At 45.2% G+C, this 17,023-nt stretch overlaps 1 protein-coding gene across 1 annotated transcript in view; it reads left to right on the top strand.

Annotated features, from left to right (window-relative positions):
• The first annotated feature begins 1,476 nt into the window (after positions 1–1,476).
• DUSP11 (dual specificity phosphatase 11) overlaps positions 1,477–17,023 on the top strand; it is a 44,480-nt gene continuing 28,933 nt past the window's right edge. Inside the window, exons 1-4 of the mRNA XM_068274947.1 lie at positions 1,477–1,638; positions 5,980–6,055; positions 6,440–6,571; positions 14,737–14,860. Coding sequence (XP_068131048.1) covers positions 1,520–1,638; positions 5,980–6,055; positions 6,440–6,571; positions 14,737–14,860 — 451 coding nt within the window. The 5' untranslated portion in view covers positions 1,477–1,519. The remainder of the gene's footprint in view (positions 1,639–5,979; positions 6,056–6,439; positions 6,572–14,736; positions 14,861–17,023) is intronic.

The following is a 17,023-nucleotide window of genomic DNA, read 5'->3' as shown; positions in this document are numbered from 1 at the left end:
CCGCAGGAGTTAAAAAAGATGATAAATAATGATCAGGTCAGATTTGTAAAAAACAGACAAGCTTCTGATAATACATGAAGACTAATAAACTTAAAAAAAGATGATCACTAGGAATCGTCGCAGAGTGAACCAGGTCTGGTTGCAGGTATGCGCGTGCACAGGACCAGTGCAGGGGGTTGGCAGAAGCCCCAGGTAAGTGAAACTTTTTTTTTAGGTATCTTGGGGGTTCTGTGGATATATTTAAAAAACTAAAACTGCTAGCCTAGTTGCATTTGTCTAGTTAGATGAATTAGACCGTGACCGGTGGTGGGGAACAGGGGATCATAGAGGACAGCGCAGGACAGAACAACAGCAGGAGGCCAGTAGAAACCCCAGGTAAGTGTCAGTTTTTTTGGTACTTATCCGTTAGCCGGGCGCATCCGGCAGGTGGCGCTGTTGTAGCGAATTTCATTCATGCTTAGTTAACGTAGTGCTGTGTGAATGGAAGCGCCGCAGGTGGCGCTAATTACATTGATACGGCACATAACAATAACAGTGTTAATGGGAACTAATATGTATTTCAAGTGGCCGGAACTGTTACTTAATGCAATTAAAATGAAGGCGGCGGCAATTTAACAGATGAAGCCGCCGCCTTCGTCTGTTCTTCGTCTTCTTCTCCCACTTTGCCCTCCTCTGGCTTCTATACAATGCTGGCAGCCTGCAGGGACATGCGTCTCCCCCCAGAGTCGTTCGTCGCGGAAGGGAATCCTGTTTGTTTTCTTGCGACGAACGACTCTGGGGGGAGACGCATGTTCCCCCCAGCTGCCAGCATTGTATAAAAGCCAGAGGAGGGCAAAGGGGGAGAAGAAGACGAAGAACAGACGAAGGCGGCGGCTTCATCTGTTACATTGCCGCCGCCTTCATTTTAATTGCATTAAGTAACAGTTCCGGCCACTTGAAATACATATTAGTTCCCATTAACACTGTTATTGTTATGTGCCGTATCAATGTAATTAGCGCCACCTGCGGCGCTTCCATTCACACAGCACTAACGTTAACTAAGCATGAATGAAATTCGCTACAACAGCGCCACCTGCCGGATGCGCCCGGCTAACGGATAAGTACCGTTTTTTTTGTTTTTTTTTAATATATCCACAGAACCCCTTTAAGGTCAGCTTTAATTTTGACTGGATTGTTTCAGGTGTGTGATTCAGACAGCTGGCAACTTTTTATTTTTTTTTTTTAAAAAGCCCCTAATTACATGCAAAGAAACGGACAAAAAATAATACAGAATGTTATAAACACACCAATGGTACGTGTGGTTCATTTGAACAAATAATTATTTCTGAGCTGAAAGAACAGACGCTTCTCCGTCCGTAACACTGTGCACCACTAGGGGGAGATGAAGTCTCATGAATCCACATGATTAGTCACTTACCCAACTTACCCCAAACAAATATGGATCCCTGTGCGCCTACGTGATGACGCCATTACATGCGACCCGGCAGTGACGTGGCATGCTGCATTCTACAGTCATGGCATGCGTATGATGGTTTCGTCTTTTCTGATCAAGTTTCGTGTTCCATTCTCGCAGCTGTGTGTGTACCGGGCCGTTCACCTGCAGTCCTCTGCCATGGCAAAGAACCACCTGCCGGATCGGTGAGAAAGGGCCGGGGGAAGACACGGGGAGGGGCAGCCCTGGCTTTATTATAGGTACACCAGGGAGAGTCAGCGCTGGCTCCATGATGGGAACACCACGGACGGAGAGGCAGTCCTGGCTCCATGATGGGGATACTGGACAGACGCAGGGAGAGGCACTGCTGGCTACATAATGTGGAGAGGAGAGGCAGCCCTGGCTCCATGGTAGGAAGAGGTAGCCCTGGCTCCATGGTAGGAAGAGGTAGCCCTGGCTCCATGGTAGGAAGAGGTAGCCCTGGCTCCATGGTAGGAAGAGGTAGCCCTGGCTCCATGGTAGAAAGAGGTAGCCCTGGCTCCATGGTAGAAAGAGGTAGCCCTGGCTCCATGGTAGAAAGAGGTAGCCCTGGCTCCATGGTAGAAAGAGGTAGCCCTGGCTCCATGGTAGAAAGAGGTAGCCCTGGCTCCATGGTAGAAAGAGGTAGCCCTGGCTCCATGGTAGAAAGAGGTAGCCCTGGCTCCATGGTAGAAAGAGGTAGCCCTGGCTCCATGGTAGAAAGAGGTAGCCCTGGCTCCATGGTAGAAAGAGGTAGCCCTGGCTCCATGGTAGAAAGAGGTAGCCCTGGCTCCATGGTAGAAAGAGGTAGCCCTGGCTCCATGGTAGAAAGAGGTAGCCCTGGCTCCATGGTAGAAAGAGGTAGCCCTGGCTCCATGGTAGAAAGAGGTAGCCCTGGCTCCATGGTAGAAAGAGGTAGCCCTGGCTCCATGGTAGAAAGAGGTAGCCCTGGCTCCATGGTAGAAAGAGGTAGCCCTGGCTCCATGGTAGAAAGAGGTAGCCCTGGCTCCATGGTAGAAAGAGGTAGCCCTGGCTCCATGGTAGAAAGAGGTAGCCCTGGCTCCATGGTAGAAAGAGGTAGCCCTGGCTCCATGGAGGTAGCCCTGGCTCCATGGTAGAAAGAGGTAGCCCTGGCTCCATGGTAGAAAGAGGTAGCCCTGGCTCCATGGTAGAAAGAGGTAGCCCTGGCTCCATGGTAGAAAGAGGTAGCCCTGGCTCCATGGTAGAAAGAGGTAGCCCTGGCTCCATGGTAGAAAGAGGTAGCCCTGGCTCCATGGTAGAAAGAGGTAGCCCTGGCTCCATGGTAGAAAGAGGTAGCCCTGGCTCCATGGTAGAAAGAGGTAGCCCTGGCTCCATGGTAGAAAGAGGTAGCCCTGGCTCCATGGTAGAAAGAGGTAGCCCTGGCTCCATGGTAGAAAGAGGTAGCCCTGGCTCCATGGTAGAAAGAGGTAGCCCTGGCTCCATGGTAGAAAGAGGTAGCCCTGGCTCCATGGTAGAAAGAGGTAGCCCTGGCTCCATGGTAGAAAGAGGTAGCCCTGGCTCCATGGTAGAAAGAGGTAGCCCTGGCTCCATGGTAGAAAGAGGTAGCCCTGGCTCCATGGTAGAAAGAGGTAGCCCTGGCTCCATGGTAGAAAGAGGTAGCCCTGGCTCCATGGTAGAAAGAGGTAGCCCTGGCTCCATGGTAGAAAGAGGTAGCCCTGGCTCTATGGTAGAAAGATGTAGCCCTGGCTCTATGGTAGAAAGATGTAGCCCTGGCTCTATGGTAGAAAGATGTAGCCCTGGCTCTATGGTAGAAAGATGTAGCCCTGGCTCTATGGTAGAAAGATGTAGCCCTGGCTCTATGGTAGAAAGATGTAGCCCTGGCTCTATGGTAGAAAGATGTAGCCCTGGCTCTATGGTAGAAAGAGGTAGCCCTGGCTCTATGGTAGAAAGATGTAGCCCTGGCTCTATGGTAGAAAGATGTAGCCCTGGCTCTATGGTAGAAAGAGGTAGCACTGGCTCTATGGTAGAAAGAGGTAGCACTGGCTCCATGATGGGGACACAGAGAGAGGCAGCCCTGGCTCATTGATGGGGACACGGGGAGAGGCAGCCCTGGCTCATTGATGGGGACACGGGGAGAACACACGAGGGAAGGATAGATGCAGAGAGCATGATGGGGACACTGGGGAGAGGTGAATAAGGAGGGGATGGATAGATGTTGAGAGCCATGTTCAAATAACAAGCACAGCACCTTAATAGAGTGGGACAACGTTAGCTCATCTGCTGTGGCATTCCTACTACTTCTGTCAGTCGTGGGTGTTACAAGGAGAGGGAGTGATGGAAATTCAAAGCTAGTCATAAACTGGGCAATTAAAGTAAACCTGTAAGAAGAAAAAGTGAAAAAGAAAGTAAAAGAACTTTCTACATGAGAGGGAAGCCTCTTAGTCTAGCTCCCCCATCATTCTCGTGCCCTCTGATCCAGCGCTGGCACCTCTAAGTATAATGATTGTTGGATATGTTTTCAAGGATGCCATTCCATCCTTGTACGAGCGCAACCATACTGAGCATGTGCAAGTAAGGTCTGAGTCTGCTTGATGCAGTACAATGATACGGGCTATCGATCCTACCATTTCACAGAGATTATTCAGTCTGTGCCTGAAACTGATCAAAGTCGATTGTATATGTTGGGAGTGATAGATTTCTGCCAAATATGATCAAAGTGATTGAATTTGTCAGAAATTGATCTGAAAGCTCAATGCATGTATGGCCAGCTTTGGGCTATAGATTTATAAACACTGACAGTAACATTTTGTTGATGTCTTATGAAAATTATTATTATTAATAATAATCATATTCCGAAAATAAACCTAGTGGGCCCTATTTTCAATACAACACAGGTTCACTTAAAAGTGAGCTCAAGCAGACTTCTGCAACATAAACTGAACATAGTGGCTTCATCAGAAATAACATGTCAAAACTATAAGTAGTCCCAGAGATACAGACTGATGAATTAATGAAGGTATAACATGTCTTGCAAAAGTTTGGCTTGGCCCTGTCATTCCAGGCCTTCTTTTATGCATCTAATTAAGGTGAAACATGTGAATACATTTTGTTTATAGTGCATTTGTGGTTTTCCAGACGCAATAGAATATATTGTGCCTGTATACACACTAGATTAAAGTCAGCTGAGGCAGCCGATAACAACTGCCTTACCCAATATTCCATAGTATGTATAGCAGCCCCCAACCGCTGCCCAGCAAGCAATCTGCCAGGCAGATCAACTTGCTCAAGCAATGGCCGACACCTTTCTTCTCGCCCCGCTCCCCCCACGTGATGTTATGTCGGTGCTGCTCTGTGGGCCCTCCGTCTCCCTACATACCGTGTTTCCCCGAAAATAAGACACTGTCTTATTTTTTTTTTCCTTCAAAATATGTGCTAGGGCTTATTTTCAGGGAGGTCTTATATTTTGTGGGGGTATCGAAAACCCCCTTGTGTAGAGCCAGATCCCCCTAGTCGATGGCCAGATCCTCCACCCATTTTGTGTATAGCCAGATCCCCCCCCCCCCCCCGTTTTATTGCCAGATCTCCCTATCCCCCCTGTGTATAACCAGACCCCCCTAATGTAGTTAAATCCCCCCCTTTGTTTGTGGCCAGACACCCCCTTAATAAGTCCCCCCCCACTTCCCCCGTGGCTGCTTTACCTCGTCCCGGCCCCCTCCTTCACAAAGTCGCATCTCTGTGCTTGTAGACGGATCCCCAGCGGCATGATTCAAACCGCAGATCAGCGGTGAAGTCAGCTACAGCTTCATTGTAACAGTACTTCCGTATGCAGGAAGTAAACAGAGATTCCACTTCCTGTATACGGAGGCGCTGTTACAGTGAATCTGTAGCTGCCTTCACCGCAGATCTCAGCTGATCTGCGGTTTGAATAATTGCTGCCGGGGGTCGGACTATGAGCACGGGGATGCGATCTTGTGAAAGCGGGGCAAGCAGGAGGTAATGCGGCGCCGTAAGGGGGGGGTTCGTGGGGGGGTCGGGACTGCCATTGCCGCTAGGGCTTATTTTCAGGGAGGGCTTATATTTCGGGCATGCTGCCTGATAGCTGCTAGGGCTTACTTTGAGGGTAGGTTTTACTTTCGGGGAAACACGGTAGCAACAGATTACGTCATCAGCTGACTCCGCGTCTGTACAGCCTCGACCCAGTGATGTCACCCAAGTTATCTCGATCCCCGTTGTGCGACATCAGTCGTGTGTGTACAGACCTTAAAGTGTACCAGAGCTGACTTAAAATGAAGATTTTACTTCTCTGGTACACTTTAAGGCTCAGACAAGTTATTAAGTTTAGAATGTCAAAAAAAAGTAATGCTTGTTGAGACACGGCATGTTAGTTCCTTTTTCCCCCACTGCCACAGTGTTCAGATGTAAAATGCAAATATTTTAGTTGTTGCAACTGGGCATACTCATCCCCATGTGAACTTATGAATGGACTAATAAATGGATTTTATTCGTGTGACGATTGTCTCATTACTTTGCTCTCTTTTATTTTTCAGTTGGACCGAATACATTCCGGTTGGAAAGCGTATCCCTGGGACACGTTTCATTGCTTTTAAGGTTCCTTTGAAAAAAGTAAGATTTGGCTTAATTAACCCTTCAGCAGCCAATTTATTTAGAGGCTTGCAAGTTCTACAGACCAATTTATTTTAGCACATTTTTTTTGTTATTTCTTGTTCTATTTCCTTACTTCTAATTAGTTACTGCTGTAATGTGTATTTATGGCCACTTGTCAGTAGGGGGCAGCGTGAGAACAATAGAGGACTTCTGCTTTCAGTTTCTATGTTTTCTGCTAGCAGAGAGAGATCACAGCATTCCAAGAATTTTTACAGCACAACAAGCTCTGCCGACAGAGGTCAAAAGCAGGGCACTTGTCTCAAACGGGATAACTTAATGCATTTTTAATACAATACATTCTTTTGCTTTTGAAAATACTCAGCAGTTGCTTTTCTTTTCCAGGTTTTTGATAACAAGCTTGCGCCCTGGCAGAGGTTTTCGCCAGTAGACCTAGTCAATGAAATTGGTAAACAAAATGAGGAATTGGGTCTTGTTGTGGATCTGACATTTACCAAACGTTACTACACTCCAGAGGTGAGTTCTGCAATTTCCAGCCAGCCAAGCATGTACAGCACACAGCTGATCTAAAACTGCTGATATCGCTGAAGTGTGAGCTGCTTAAGGTAGCCATACATTTATAGATTTGCCCAGTTGATTCCCGGCGGATTTGATTACTCTGACCGAATCTGCCAGATATATATATATATGCCCCAACATGCCATCAAGACTGGACAGAAAATTTCCATCGATAGGGGCCGAAGGAACTGTAGATTATTGGACCACAATATTCCACTGCATCGAGCAGTGCAACACTGCAGATTGATTTCACGCTGGAATGTATTAAAATCTATGTGCAGTGTGTGGAAGGAATAGAACCCTCTCTGATCTAAGTCTGATCAGAGACAGATCGTATCTTTTTGCCACATCGGCTGTTGAAAAAGCAAGCAAGATTAATGTTGCCCAGCATGGATCGGTATAGCAGGGTTACGGCTGACAGACATGTTGTATTGCTATGTGAGTTGATGGGTAATACTCTAGGCCAGGGGTGTCCAAACTTTTTTCGAAGAGGGCCAGCTTGGATGAAGTGAACATGCCGGAGGGCCGAACATTTTTCCGAACATTCTTTGAACAATTAGAATTAAATGCAAATGAATTATTTTGCATAAAATAAATCATTTGCATTTAATTGTAATTGTGAGCATGCCATTTGCAATAAAATTTATGCCAAGTTAATTGCAAATGGCATGCTTTTCATTTCATAACATTAAAGATCAACAGACAGCTGAGTTTTCAAAATGTATTTGAAATAAATAAAAAAAAACAACTTACCTGCACTAATGGGAAGGGTGAAACTGAGATCTGTGCTGCAGCAAACAGTCTTGGTCCGGTACAAAGGAAGTGATTTTGATGCGCAAAATGTCACGCAGATGAGTCACGTAGTCTTGTCCTCACATGATTCTTGTTGAAGTTCATGGCAGAGAATGTCTTCTCACACACATATGTTGAGCCAAACAAGCTCAGCATTTTCCTAGCATGTGTTCGAATCTCCTGAAACCTGCCCTTATCCATTTGGCGGTAAAAGTTCACAAGAGAGCGTTGTTGGTAACGACTGCGTAACTCGCTGTCACATTGCAGCTCAATGTGGGGGTCACATCTAACTGACCTCCTTTCCTTTGACTCGCTGGTGTAGTTGTGCCAGGAAGCAGCCCTCCGCGCGGAATGACAAGCGCACAACTCACGCGTATGGCGCTCGCTGAGCAGGCGCATGCGCAGTAGGCCCACTGTGTCGCAGGCGCCGGCATATGACATCACACGCCTCTGCCTGTGTCTTCCCCTCGCCTGTGCCCGCTGTGCTGTTTGAGAAGGGGGTGTGTATACCCTCGCCGCCATCACGCCCACACTTGTCTGTGCCCGCCCCTCCACTCAGCCGTGCTGAGTGTGAAGGGGGTTTGACCACGCCCCACACAACCTGCTGATGGATGCGGCCCATGACGGTCCGCAGCCATGATGTGCGGCCACAATTGCGGCGAAAATAGCGGCGGACTTACTGGTCGATGCGGCGGGCGATCCGCATCACCTAGAACAGTGATGGCTGTCAAAAGGGCCACATCTAACCGCCCGTGGGGCCGCGAATGGCCCGCGGGCCGGACTTTGGACATGCCTGCTCTAGGCCGTAGTGCGGATCGGATCCCGTACACACACTGGACTCTCTTCAGAGGCAGTTGTTATCAGCTGCCTAGGCTGCATTTCATGTGGTGTGTGTACAGGGCTAAAGAGTACTAAAGGTCATTAAATGAGAACTGAAGTGAGAAATAGATGTAGACTGGCATATTTATTTCCTTTTAAGCAATACCAGTTGCCTGGCTATCCTTCTGTTTCTCTGTCTCTAATACTTTTAGCCATAGACCCTGAACAAGCAAGCTAAAGGGTGCTAAGTATAGCACGCCAGTGAAGAGGCACTTAGGACGCGAAAACAGATGCGTCGCACACGCAAAGTTTAGCGGTGCACCGATAACGTCGCACCGGTGCGTGCGAAATATCGCACTGTCCAAGCGGATGGTGTGATGTTTCACGTGCACCGGTATGACGTTATCAGCACGCCGTGCAGCGCTTAAACTTCGCGCGTGATCAGTAAGAGCTTTAGACGTGCAAACTACTTCGCACCCTAGTTTGCACGTCCAAAGCTTTTAGGCATGCTAACTAGGTTAGCACCCTTTTGTGAATCGAAGCCCAGGTGTTTATGACATTATCGTCAGATCTGATCAGATTAGCTGCATGCTTGTTTCTGGTGTTATTCAGACACCACTGCAGCCAAATAGACCAGCAGGACGCCAAGAAACTGGTATTGCTTAAAAGGAAATAAATATGACAGCCTCCATATACCTCTCACTTCAGTTTTCCTTTTAAAGGGAACCTTAACTGAGAGGGATATACTGTATTTTTTGGACTATAAGACTTACCTTTTCTCCCCCAATTGTGGGGAAAAAAAGTCACTGCATCTTATAGTCCTAATGCAGGGAGTTCCTGGCTTGTGAACGCCTGCCAATACGAACCTCCAACCCGCCGCAATGTCGGGACTCCCTGTACTGTGCCCATGCAGAGGAGAGCGCAGGGGGACAAACAGAGGAACCAGGGGGCATGAGGTAATCCATAAAATGCCCCTAAACTATGGATGCACCAGGTTTAGTATATATACTTTTCCCCCTGGCTTTTGTCCTCTAAACCTCGGTGCGTCTTATGATCAGGAGCGTCTTCTAGTCCGAAAAATACGGTAGATGTTTCCTTTTAAACAATACCAGTTGCTTGGCCTTCCTGCTAATTTCTTTGGCTGCAGTAGTGTCTGAATCACACATCTGAAACAAGCATGCAGCTAATCTAATCTGACTTCAGTCAGAGCACCTGATCTGTATACTTGTTGACGGGCTGTGGCTAAATGTATTAGAGACACAGGATCAGCAGGAGAATCAGGCAACTGGTATTATTTTAAAAGGAAAAATCCATAACCTTTTCAGTTTAGGTTCCCTTTAAGGACAGCGATACAGTATCGAACTCTAATAAATCTGGAATAATCTATTATGACTTATCTACTTGCTGACAGTGTGAAAACATATGTGACAAAACTCAGGAGAAATGTTAACTGAATCCCTCCTCAAGTCACATCACAAATTCTACAGACTAGCTGCTAGATGCTGTGACCGATTGGAACAAGCTTACATGAGGAGGAACTGTTATTGTCAGACTCACACATGAGCTCTAAATCGTGGCCACCTCTTTCTCCTTCACTGAGTTGCTGCAATTGGCCCACTGTAATTAGACTGGTGCACAATAATCTTGTAACTAATCTCACATGAGCGGCATTTTCTCAGTCCAACTGTCAAAATAGTATGCAAACAAGTAGAAAAACTGGCTGCCATCTTTGTACAGATCCATTCCAGGGAGTGCTTTTGTAAAATAAGGACATTCTGAGAATCCCCCATCAGGAGATGAACTAGTCTGAAACCTGTCAGATTTTTACTGGCTACTGTAAGTAATAGCAGTGTTGGAGAAAAAATACATTTATAGTGGATTTGATCTTGGGAGAAATGTATGTCTTAGATATATGTGTACACCAGTATTTAAAAAAAATGTTTGCAATAGTGGTCCTTGCTCTTTGCAGTCTGAAGTTCATGTGCATAACATTTACAAACTGCAATTAAAGTACTAGTTCATAGTTCTGCTCATCTCCTTTATTGGGCGGTGGGGGATGGCACATTGAACCATATTTCAAAGCATCACAAGCTTCAATAAACCTGGGGAGCCCACACAGCATAAAGAATAACAGGCACATGGGGCAGCACAGGCCAGCATCTGTATATTCACGCTCTTGGCTCTTGATTTTTCGTGTGCCATCCCATAGTTTCACAGGCTGTTAAGTAAATATCAGGAAGGGGGGAGGAGAGTGGAATGTATAGGGGAGGAGATTGGAAATGGCAGCTGAGTAGCGTAGTGGTTAGCAATCTTGCATTGCAGCTCTGTGTCCCTGACTCGAATCCCAGCCAGAGCGCTATCTGTAAGGAGTTTGTATGTTCTCCCAGAGTCTGTGTGGGTTTCCTCTGAGCACTCTGGTTTACTCCCACATCCCAAAAACGTACAGATAAGTTAATTGGCTTCCCCCTAAATTGGTCCTAGACTATGTTACATACACTACACTATACATACATAGACATATATCTGTGTTAGGGATTGGATTGTGAGCCCCTCTGGGGGACATTTTAAAGAGATTCCGAAGCCTAATAAAATACTTCTTTTTACCTTCTACTTATATTCAGCAATATCAGCAGTCCTGAAATGCCGCGGCCCCGCGGCAGAACGATGCCTCTATACTCCCCGCAATCCTTGGGGCAAAAATCGGGGAACGCTTCCTGAAAGAGGCAGAGCTTAGCGCTTTAGCTCTGCCTCTACTGTAATCAATCTCCGCTGGTCACCGCCTTTCTCCACCCCTCTCAATCTTCTTTCACAGAGAGGGGTGGGGAGAGGCGGAGATCCGCATGGAGATTGACTTCAGTAGAGGCAGAGCTACAGTGGTAAGCTCTGCCTCCCCGGGCAGCAAAATTCACAACTTTGCAAGTCATGGATTTTTTTTCCCTGGGATTCGGGGGGTATAGAGGCATCGTTCTGTCGCGGGACTGCGGCATTTCAGGACTGCTGATATTGCTGAATATAAGTAGAAGATAAAAAGAAGTATTTTATTAGGCTTCAGGGCCCGTTTCCACTTGTGCGGTGCGAATTAGTCGCGGAAAAAGCGAAAACGAATTCGCAAACGTGAATTTTACTGCGAATTTGCGGGCAGTTTCGCATATGTTAATGAGTATGTGAATTTAACCATGTCAGTGCCTGTATGCTTTTACATTGATTTTATGCGAAAGCGCCCGCGAATTCGCTGTAAATGTCGCATACGAAAACGCATGCGGATTTCCTATTAAATACATTGTATACGAATTCTGATGGCTCTGCCGTGCAGATTTTTTCTGCACAGAAAAACGCTCAGAAATCCTGACAAGTGGAAACCGTTCCATTCACTTGTATTGTCTATGCCAATCTGCATGCAGGAAACGCATTCAGATTCTCTCTAGTGGAAACAGGCCCTCAGAGTCTCAAGACAATATACTTTGTACAGCGCTGTGGAAAATGTGGGCGCTATATAAATGCTAAATAACAATATGTGGGCGGGGGACCCTGAGGTGATGGCTCAGAAACAAATTCTGGCGCATCTGCTGTAAGGCCTGGTGCACACCAGAGGATTTTTTTCTGAGCGTTTTGAGTTTTTAAATCTGCTGCTAATGTTATCCTATGTGTCTGTGCACACTGGAGCAAGGAGGTTTTGAAAAAAAAAACCATAGCATTACATTGGGAAGAGCTTTTGAAACCTCTAGCGTTTGGGCTAAGAAATAAAACATTAAGATCAGATACATCAGTGTAATTGTTTCCAGTACAGGAAGAGTTGAGAAACTCCAGTTGTTATCTCTATGCAAACAAGCCATTAAGCTCTCTGACTAAGTTAGTCGTGGAGAGGGCTGTTATCTGACTTTTATTATCTCAACTATTCCTGGACTATTTACTTTTCCTCTGCTAGAGGAGAGGTCATTACTTCACAGACTGCTCTGAAAGGCCTGGTGCACACCGAAAACCGCTAGCAGATCCGCAAAATGCTAGCAGATTTTAAAAACGCTTTTTCTTTTTCTGTAGCGTTTCAGCTAGCGTTTTGCGGTTTTATGTAGCGGTTTTGGTGTAGTAGATTTCATGTATTGTTACAGTAAAGCTGTTACTGAACAGCTACTGTAACAAAAAACGCCTGGCAAACCGCTCTGAAGTGCCGTTTTTCAGAGCGGTTTGCGTTTTTCGTATACTTAACATTGAGGCAGAAACGCATCCGCAATCCAAAATCTGCAGCAGCCCGGGAGTATGCGTTTCTGCAAAACGCCTCCCGCTCTGGTGTGCACCAGCCCATTGAAATACATTACCCTAGCGGATCCGCACCCGCAGGCGGATCGCAAACCGCAGCGGAAACGCTCTGGTGTGCACTAGGCCTAAGACTCATTTTGAATGCTGAGTGTTGTGTAATCTGCACATATAGAATGATGCAATGTTAGAAAAAACACTATATACCTGAAAATAAAAGTATGAGAATATTTTCTTTGCTGCTAATCTTCTAGTAATTATTCATAGTACACAACCATTTCACTATATCATATATTTTTTTTTCGCTTCAGTGTATCTTTAACTGTGTAGGATTAATGAAACTGAGGCCTGAGGAAGGGTGTTATTCTAACTAGCAGAGGTCACTGAAAAACGTTCAATGTAAATAATAGAAAAATGGTACAAGAATTAGCACGGCCTGAAGACCTGGTCCACATGGTTCACACTACAAGCGCTACTGATTTGTAAAGCTCTTGCTACTGCAATGCTCTGGGTGATTTTCATAAAGTCACATCGCTCCAGTGAGAACACACACACACACACACACACACACACACACACACACACACACACACACACACACACACACACACACACACACACACACACACACACACACACACACAATAACATTAGAAAGAGCTTTTAAAATCACAAGACTCTTAGAAAAGCGATTGCAGTGTGAACCAGCAATAAGATAGGTTGTGGATGTCCTGTCCCAGATCTTCTGCAGAAACCCAATGCAACAAACCATGAGAGCCAGAAGCCCAGTAGTCAGCCAAGGATACGGCCCACAAAATAAAAGGCACATCACTTTCCTTCTCATTTGTTGTATGTTCAGTGGCACCATCAGCTCACACCTGACAGAAAGCTGTGTGACGCTAGTTCACTCATCCACTGATCTTCATGGAATTTGATTGGGATACCAGGACAAATAAATTACTTACACAAAAAGAAAAAATAACCAGCGTGCAGAAAAATGCCAGTAGGTTCTCTTGACATATTGGTAGCTCTGACTGGGGAAAGTCTGAGTCCAACATATGCACAGTCCACTCCATGTGCACTCCATGTGTATCGTGCTCCTGCATGACTGTGCACTTGAGCATGCTCAAGACGCTGCTGGCTTCATAGCCAACATTCTGCCGTGCAGGAACGTGTACAGAGAGGGCGTGTGGATGGACTGTGTATGTACCCTAGACATCCCAAATGGGGACTACAGTGGAAATACAGGGGAGGCAGAACACAGTAAGGAGCCTGGAGGTGTCAGGAGCACTTACATCATCGCGGTAGGTATGCCTGTTAACATTTATTCCCCCCCAAAAAAAGTTAAAAGCAGGTGTAAACAGGTGTAAACATACAGTATTATGCAAAACTTGTATGCATTGAAAAAAAAGTTGTAAAGGGAGTATGCTTCCAAAAATAACACCACGAATAGATTTCATCAATTCTTTAAAGGGAACCTGAGATGGGAGGATTTAAAAAAAAAATATATATATATATATATATATATACACACACACACACACGCACACATATACACACATACACACACACGCACACACACACATACACGTACACACACATACACGTACACACACACACGTACACACACACACATACAAACATACATATACATACATACATACACACATACATACACACACACATACATACATACACATATACACACATACACGCACACACATACACGTACACACACACACACACACGTACACACGCACACATACAAACATACACATACATACACATACATACACACACACACATACATACACACACACACACACATATATACATTATACAAACATACATGCCTGGGGCTTCCTCCTCCAGCTCCCTACAGGCTGATCGCTCCCTGGCTGTCCTCCTGCGCCATCTGGATCTTCTGCAGGTACCCCCCCCCCCAAGCCCTCTGATCTGGGGCATGTCCACGTAGCTTGAAGAGTTCCGCAACTTTCTGGGGTGAATTGCTGAGGATCCAGACGGCGCAGGAGGACAGCAAGGGAGCGATCAGCCTGGAGGGGTTGGAGAAAGCCCCAGGTATGTATAATTTTTTTAAAGCCTTCCTCCGTCTCAAGTACACTATATAACCTTTAGTAAGTCCTATATGAAGAACTTTCTTCTGCAGGCTTCTTTTATCCCACCTGCTTGAATAACTTTGAACAAACGGTTATTCTTTACATCTGTTATGTGTATCTTATTTACTCACTTCCTCTTTGCAGGATCTGCCAGAAACTGTAAGGTATGAAAAAATCTACACAGCCGGACATCAGGTGCCCACCGATGACGTTATCCATGAGTTTAAGAGCATCGTGAAGCAGTATTTGAGTGAGAACTGTGACAATGGTAAATGCTGCTGTGTGGTTTTTCCAGAGCATTTGGTTTGTCTTGATAACCTCTGAAGCATGAAGAATTACCACTAAATACCACCCTTCTCTCTGCTCCGAACATTGCCAGCTTGTGGCTAGACCGCTAAATAGCACCTTACTGTATTTCATTTACAGAAAACCATACTATTCAGTCTTCTACAGGCCACACATGCCGTAATCTGATTGGCAGTGTACGGAAAACTTTTCCAACATGTATGCAACATTGGGATGTTTCTAAGGAAACTGGTGCATTATATTCAGTTTTTGTTCAACCTCATACATGACACTATGTAAAGTCATACTTGTACACTGTGTTATGAGTTTGGAACTGGCCTCAGACTTTTTCAGTTCAGTCTCATAAACTGTGCTGTGGGGTGTGAGTCTGAAGTAAATTGATTGCTATTAAAATGTACCTCAAGTGACATGTAAAATGAGATAAACCTGTATGTACAGTCCCAATTCATACATAGAACCAGCCTGTTCCCTTCTTTTTCCATCCCCCGTTTTGGGTTTAACACACTTTAGCTTTGTGGCTCCGGCTGGTGCTTCAATTCCCCTCACCCTGGACTTATGGAAGTCTTTAGTGGATAAACTTAATAGACATTGGAGAAGTGGACAAAGTCAAAGTACATTGGGAGGATTCCAGATGACTGCCGACAGGTCAAAAAGTCAGCAGCCTTTTTCTGTAAAGGGGCAGAGCTATGTGCCGCAACTGGGATCTGGTGAATCGTTACACGGATGGGAGTGTCAGGTAGTTATAACTTGCTAGCATTAGCTTACCTCTTGTTTTTTTTTTTTTTTTACATTCCAGTAATCCAGAGAACTATCCTTCATGGAGTTCAGAAACTGAAGGTCCATTTCTGTGGAGGAAATTTGCCCTCCCATTCTAAGATACATTTTCGTTATTTTTAGCAAATGTTTTTGTTGATCTGCATAGTTGCTGAAACATTTCAGAATACCTGTATTTTTCGTGTGATAAGAAATTCCTAACCATTTGATGTACCTAGGTTTAGAAGACAAAAACCAGGGGGAAAAAAATACTAAACCTTTGCTTCTGTCTTCACTTTGCTTCTGTCTTCACAAGGAAAACATCACTGTTGCAAATTACAGATGCAGAAGAGTCTCAATCTTCCAATTGTAATATTAAATACTTAATGCAGGAAGAAGACTAAATAAATTAAAAATAGACAAGGCACCTGGCCCGGATGGCATGCATCCTCGGGTCCTAAGGGAATTAAGTTCAGTGATAGGTAAACCCCTTTATCTTTTTGTGACTCTTTCAACTGGCAGAGTCCCGGTGGATTGGCGTACAGCCCACGTTTTCCCATTATTTAAGAAAGGCAATAAATCAGATCCAGGAAATTATAGACCTGTAAGCTTAACATCAGTTGTATGCAAACTATTTGAGGGGTTACTAAGAGATACTATATATGACTTCATAGTAGAAAATAATCTTATTTCTCAGCATCAACATGGGTTTACTAAAGACAGGTCCTGTTTGACTAACATGCTCAGCTTTTATGAGGTAGTGAACGCTAATGTGGATATTGGGAATGCTGTAGATGTGATATACTTGGACTTTGCAAAGGCCTTCGACACTGTTCCCCACAAAAGTCTGGTGCAAAAGTTGAGGATGCAAGGACTGGGGAAGAGTCTGCGTGCATGGATAGGGAACTGGCTAATGGACAGAAAACAGAGTTGTGGTCAATGGATCATACTCAAAATGGGTGACTGTGAGCGGCGGGGTCTGTACTGGGTCCAGTGCTCTTCAATTTATTTATTAATGACCTAGAAGATGCAGTAGTAAGCAATGTTGCTATTTTTGCAGATGATACAAAATTGTGCAGAATCATCGACTCTCAGGAAGATAGGGACATATTGCAACAGGATCTGGATAGGATGGCTATATGGGCACATACATGGCAGATGAAATTCAATGTTGAAAAATGTAAAGTTATGCATTTTGGTCGTACCAATGGTCTAGTACCATACAAAATAAATGGGATACAGTTGGAGACATCAAACTTGGAGAAGGACTTAGGAGTACTCCTCGACAACAAGTTAAATAATCATACTCAATGTCAAGCTGCTGCAGCTAAAGCTAACAAAATTTTGGGATGCATTAAAAGGAAAATAAAAG

Source organism: Hyperolius riggenbachi, chromosome 3, assembly GCF_040937935.1.
Source record: "Hyperolius riggenbachi isolate aHypRig1 chromosome 3, aHypRig1.pri, whole genome shotgun sequence".
Taxonomy (NCBI): Eukaryota; Metazoa; Chordata; class Amphibia; order Anura; family Hyperoliidae; genus Hyperolius; species Hyperolius riggenbachi.
Note: the sequence above shows the minus strand (reverse complement) of the source record. Positions and strands in the feature narration are given on the sequence as shown.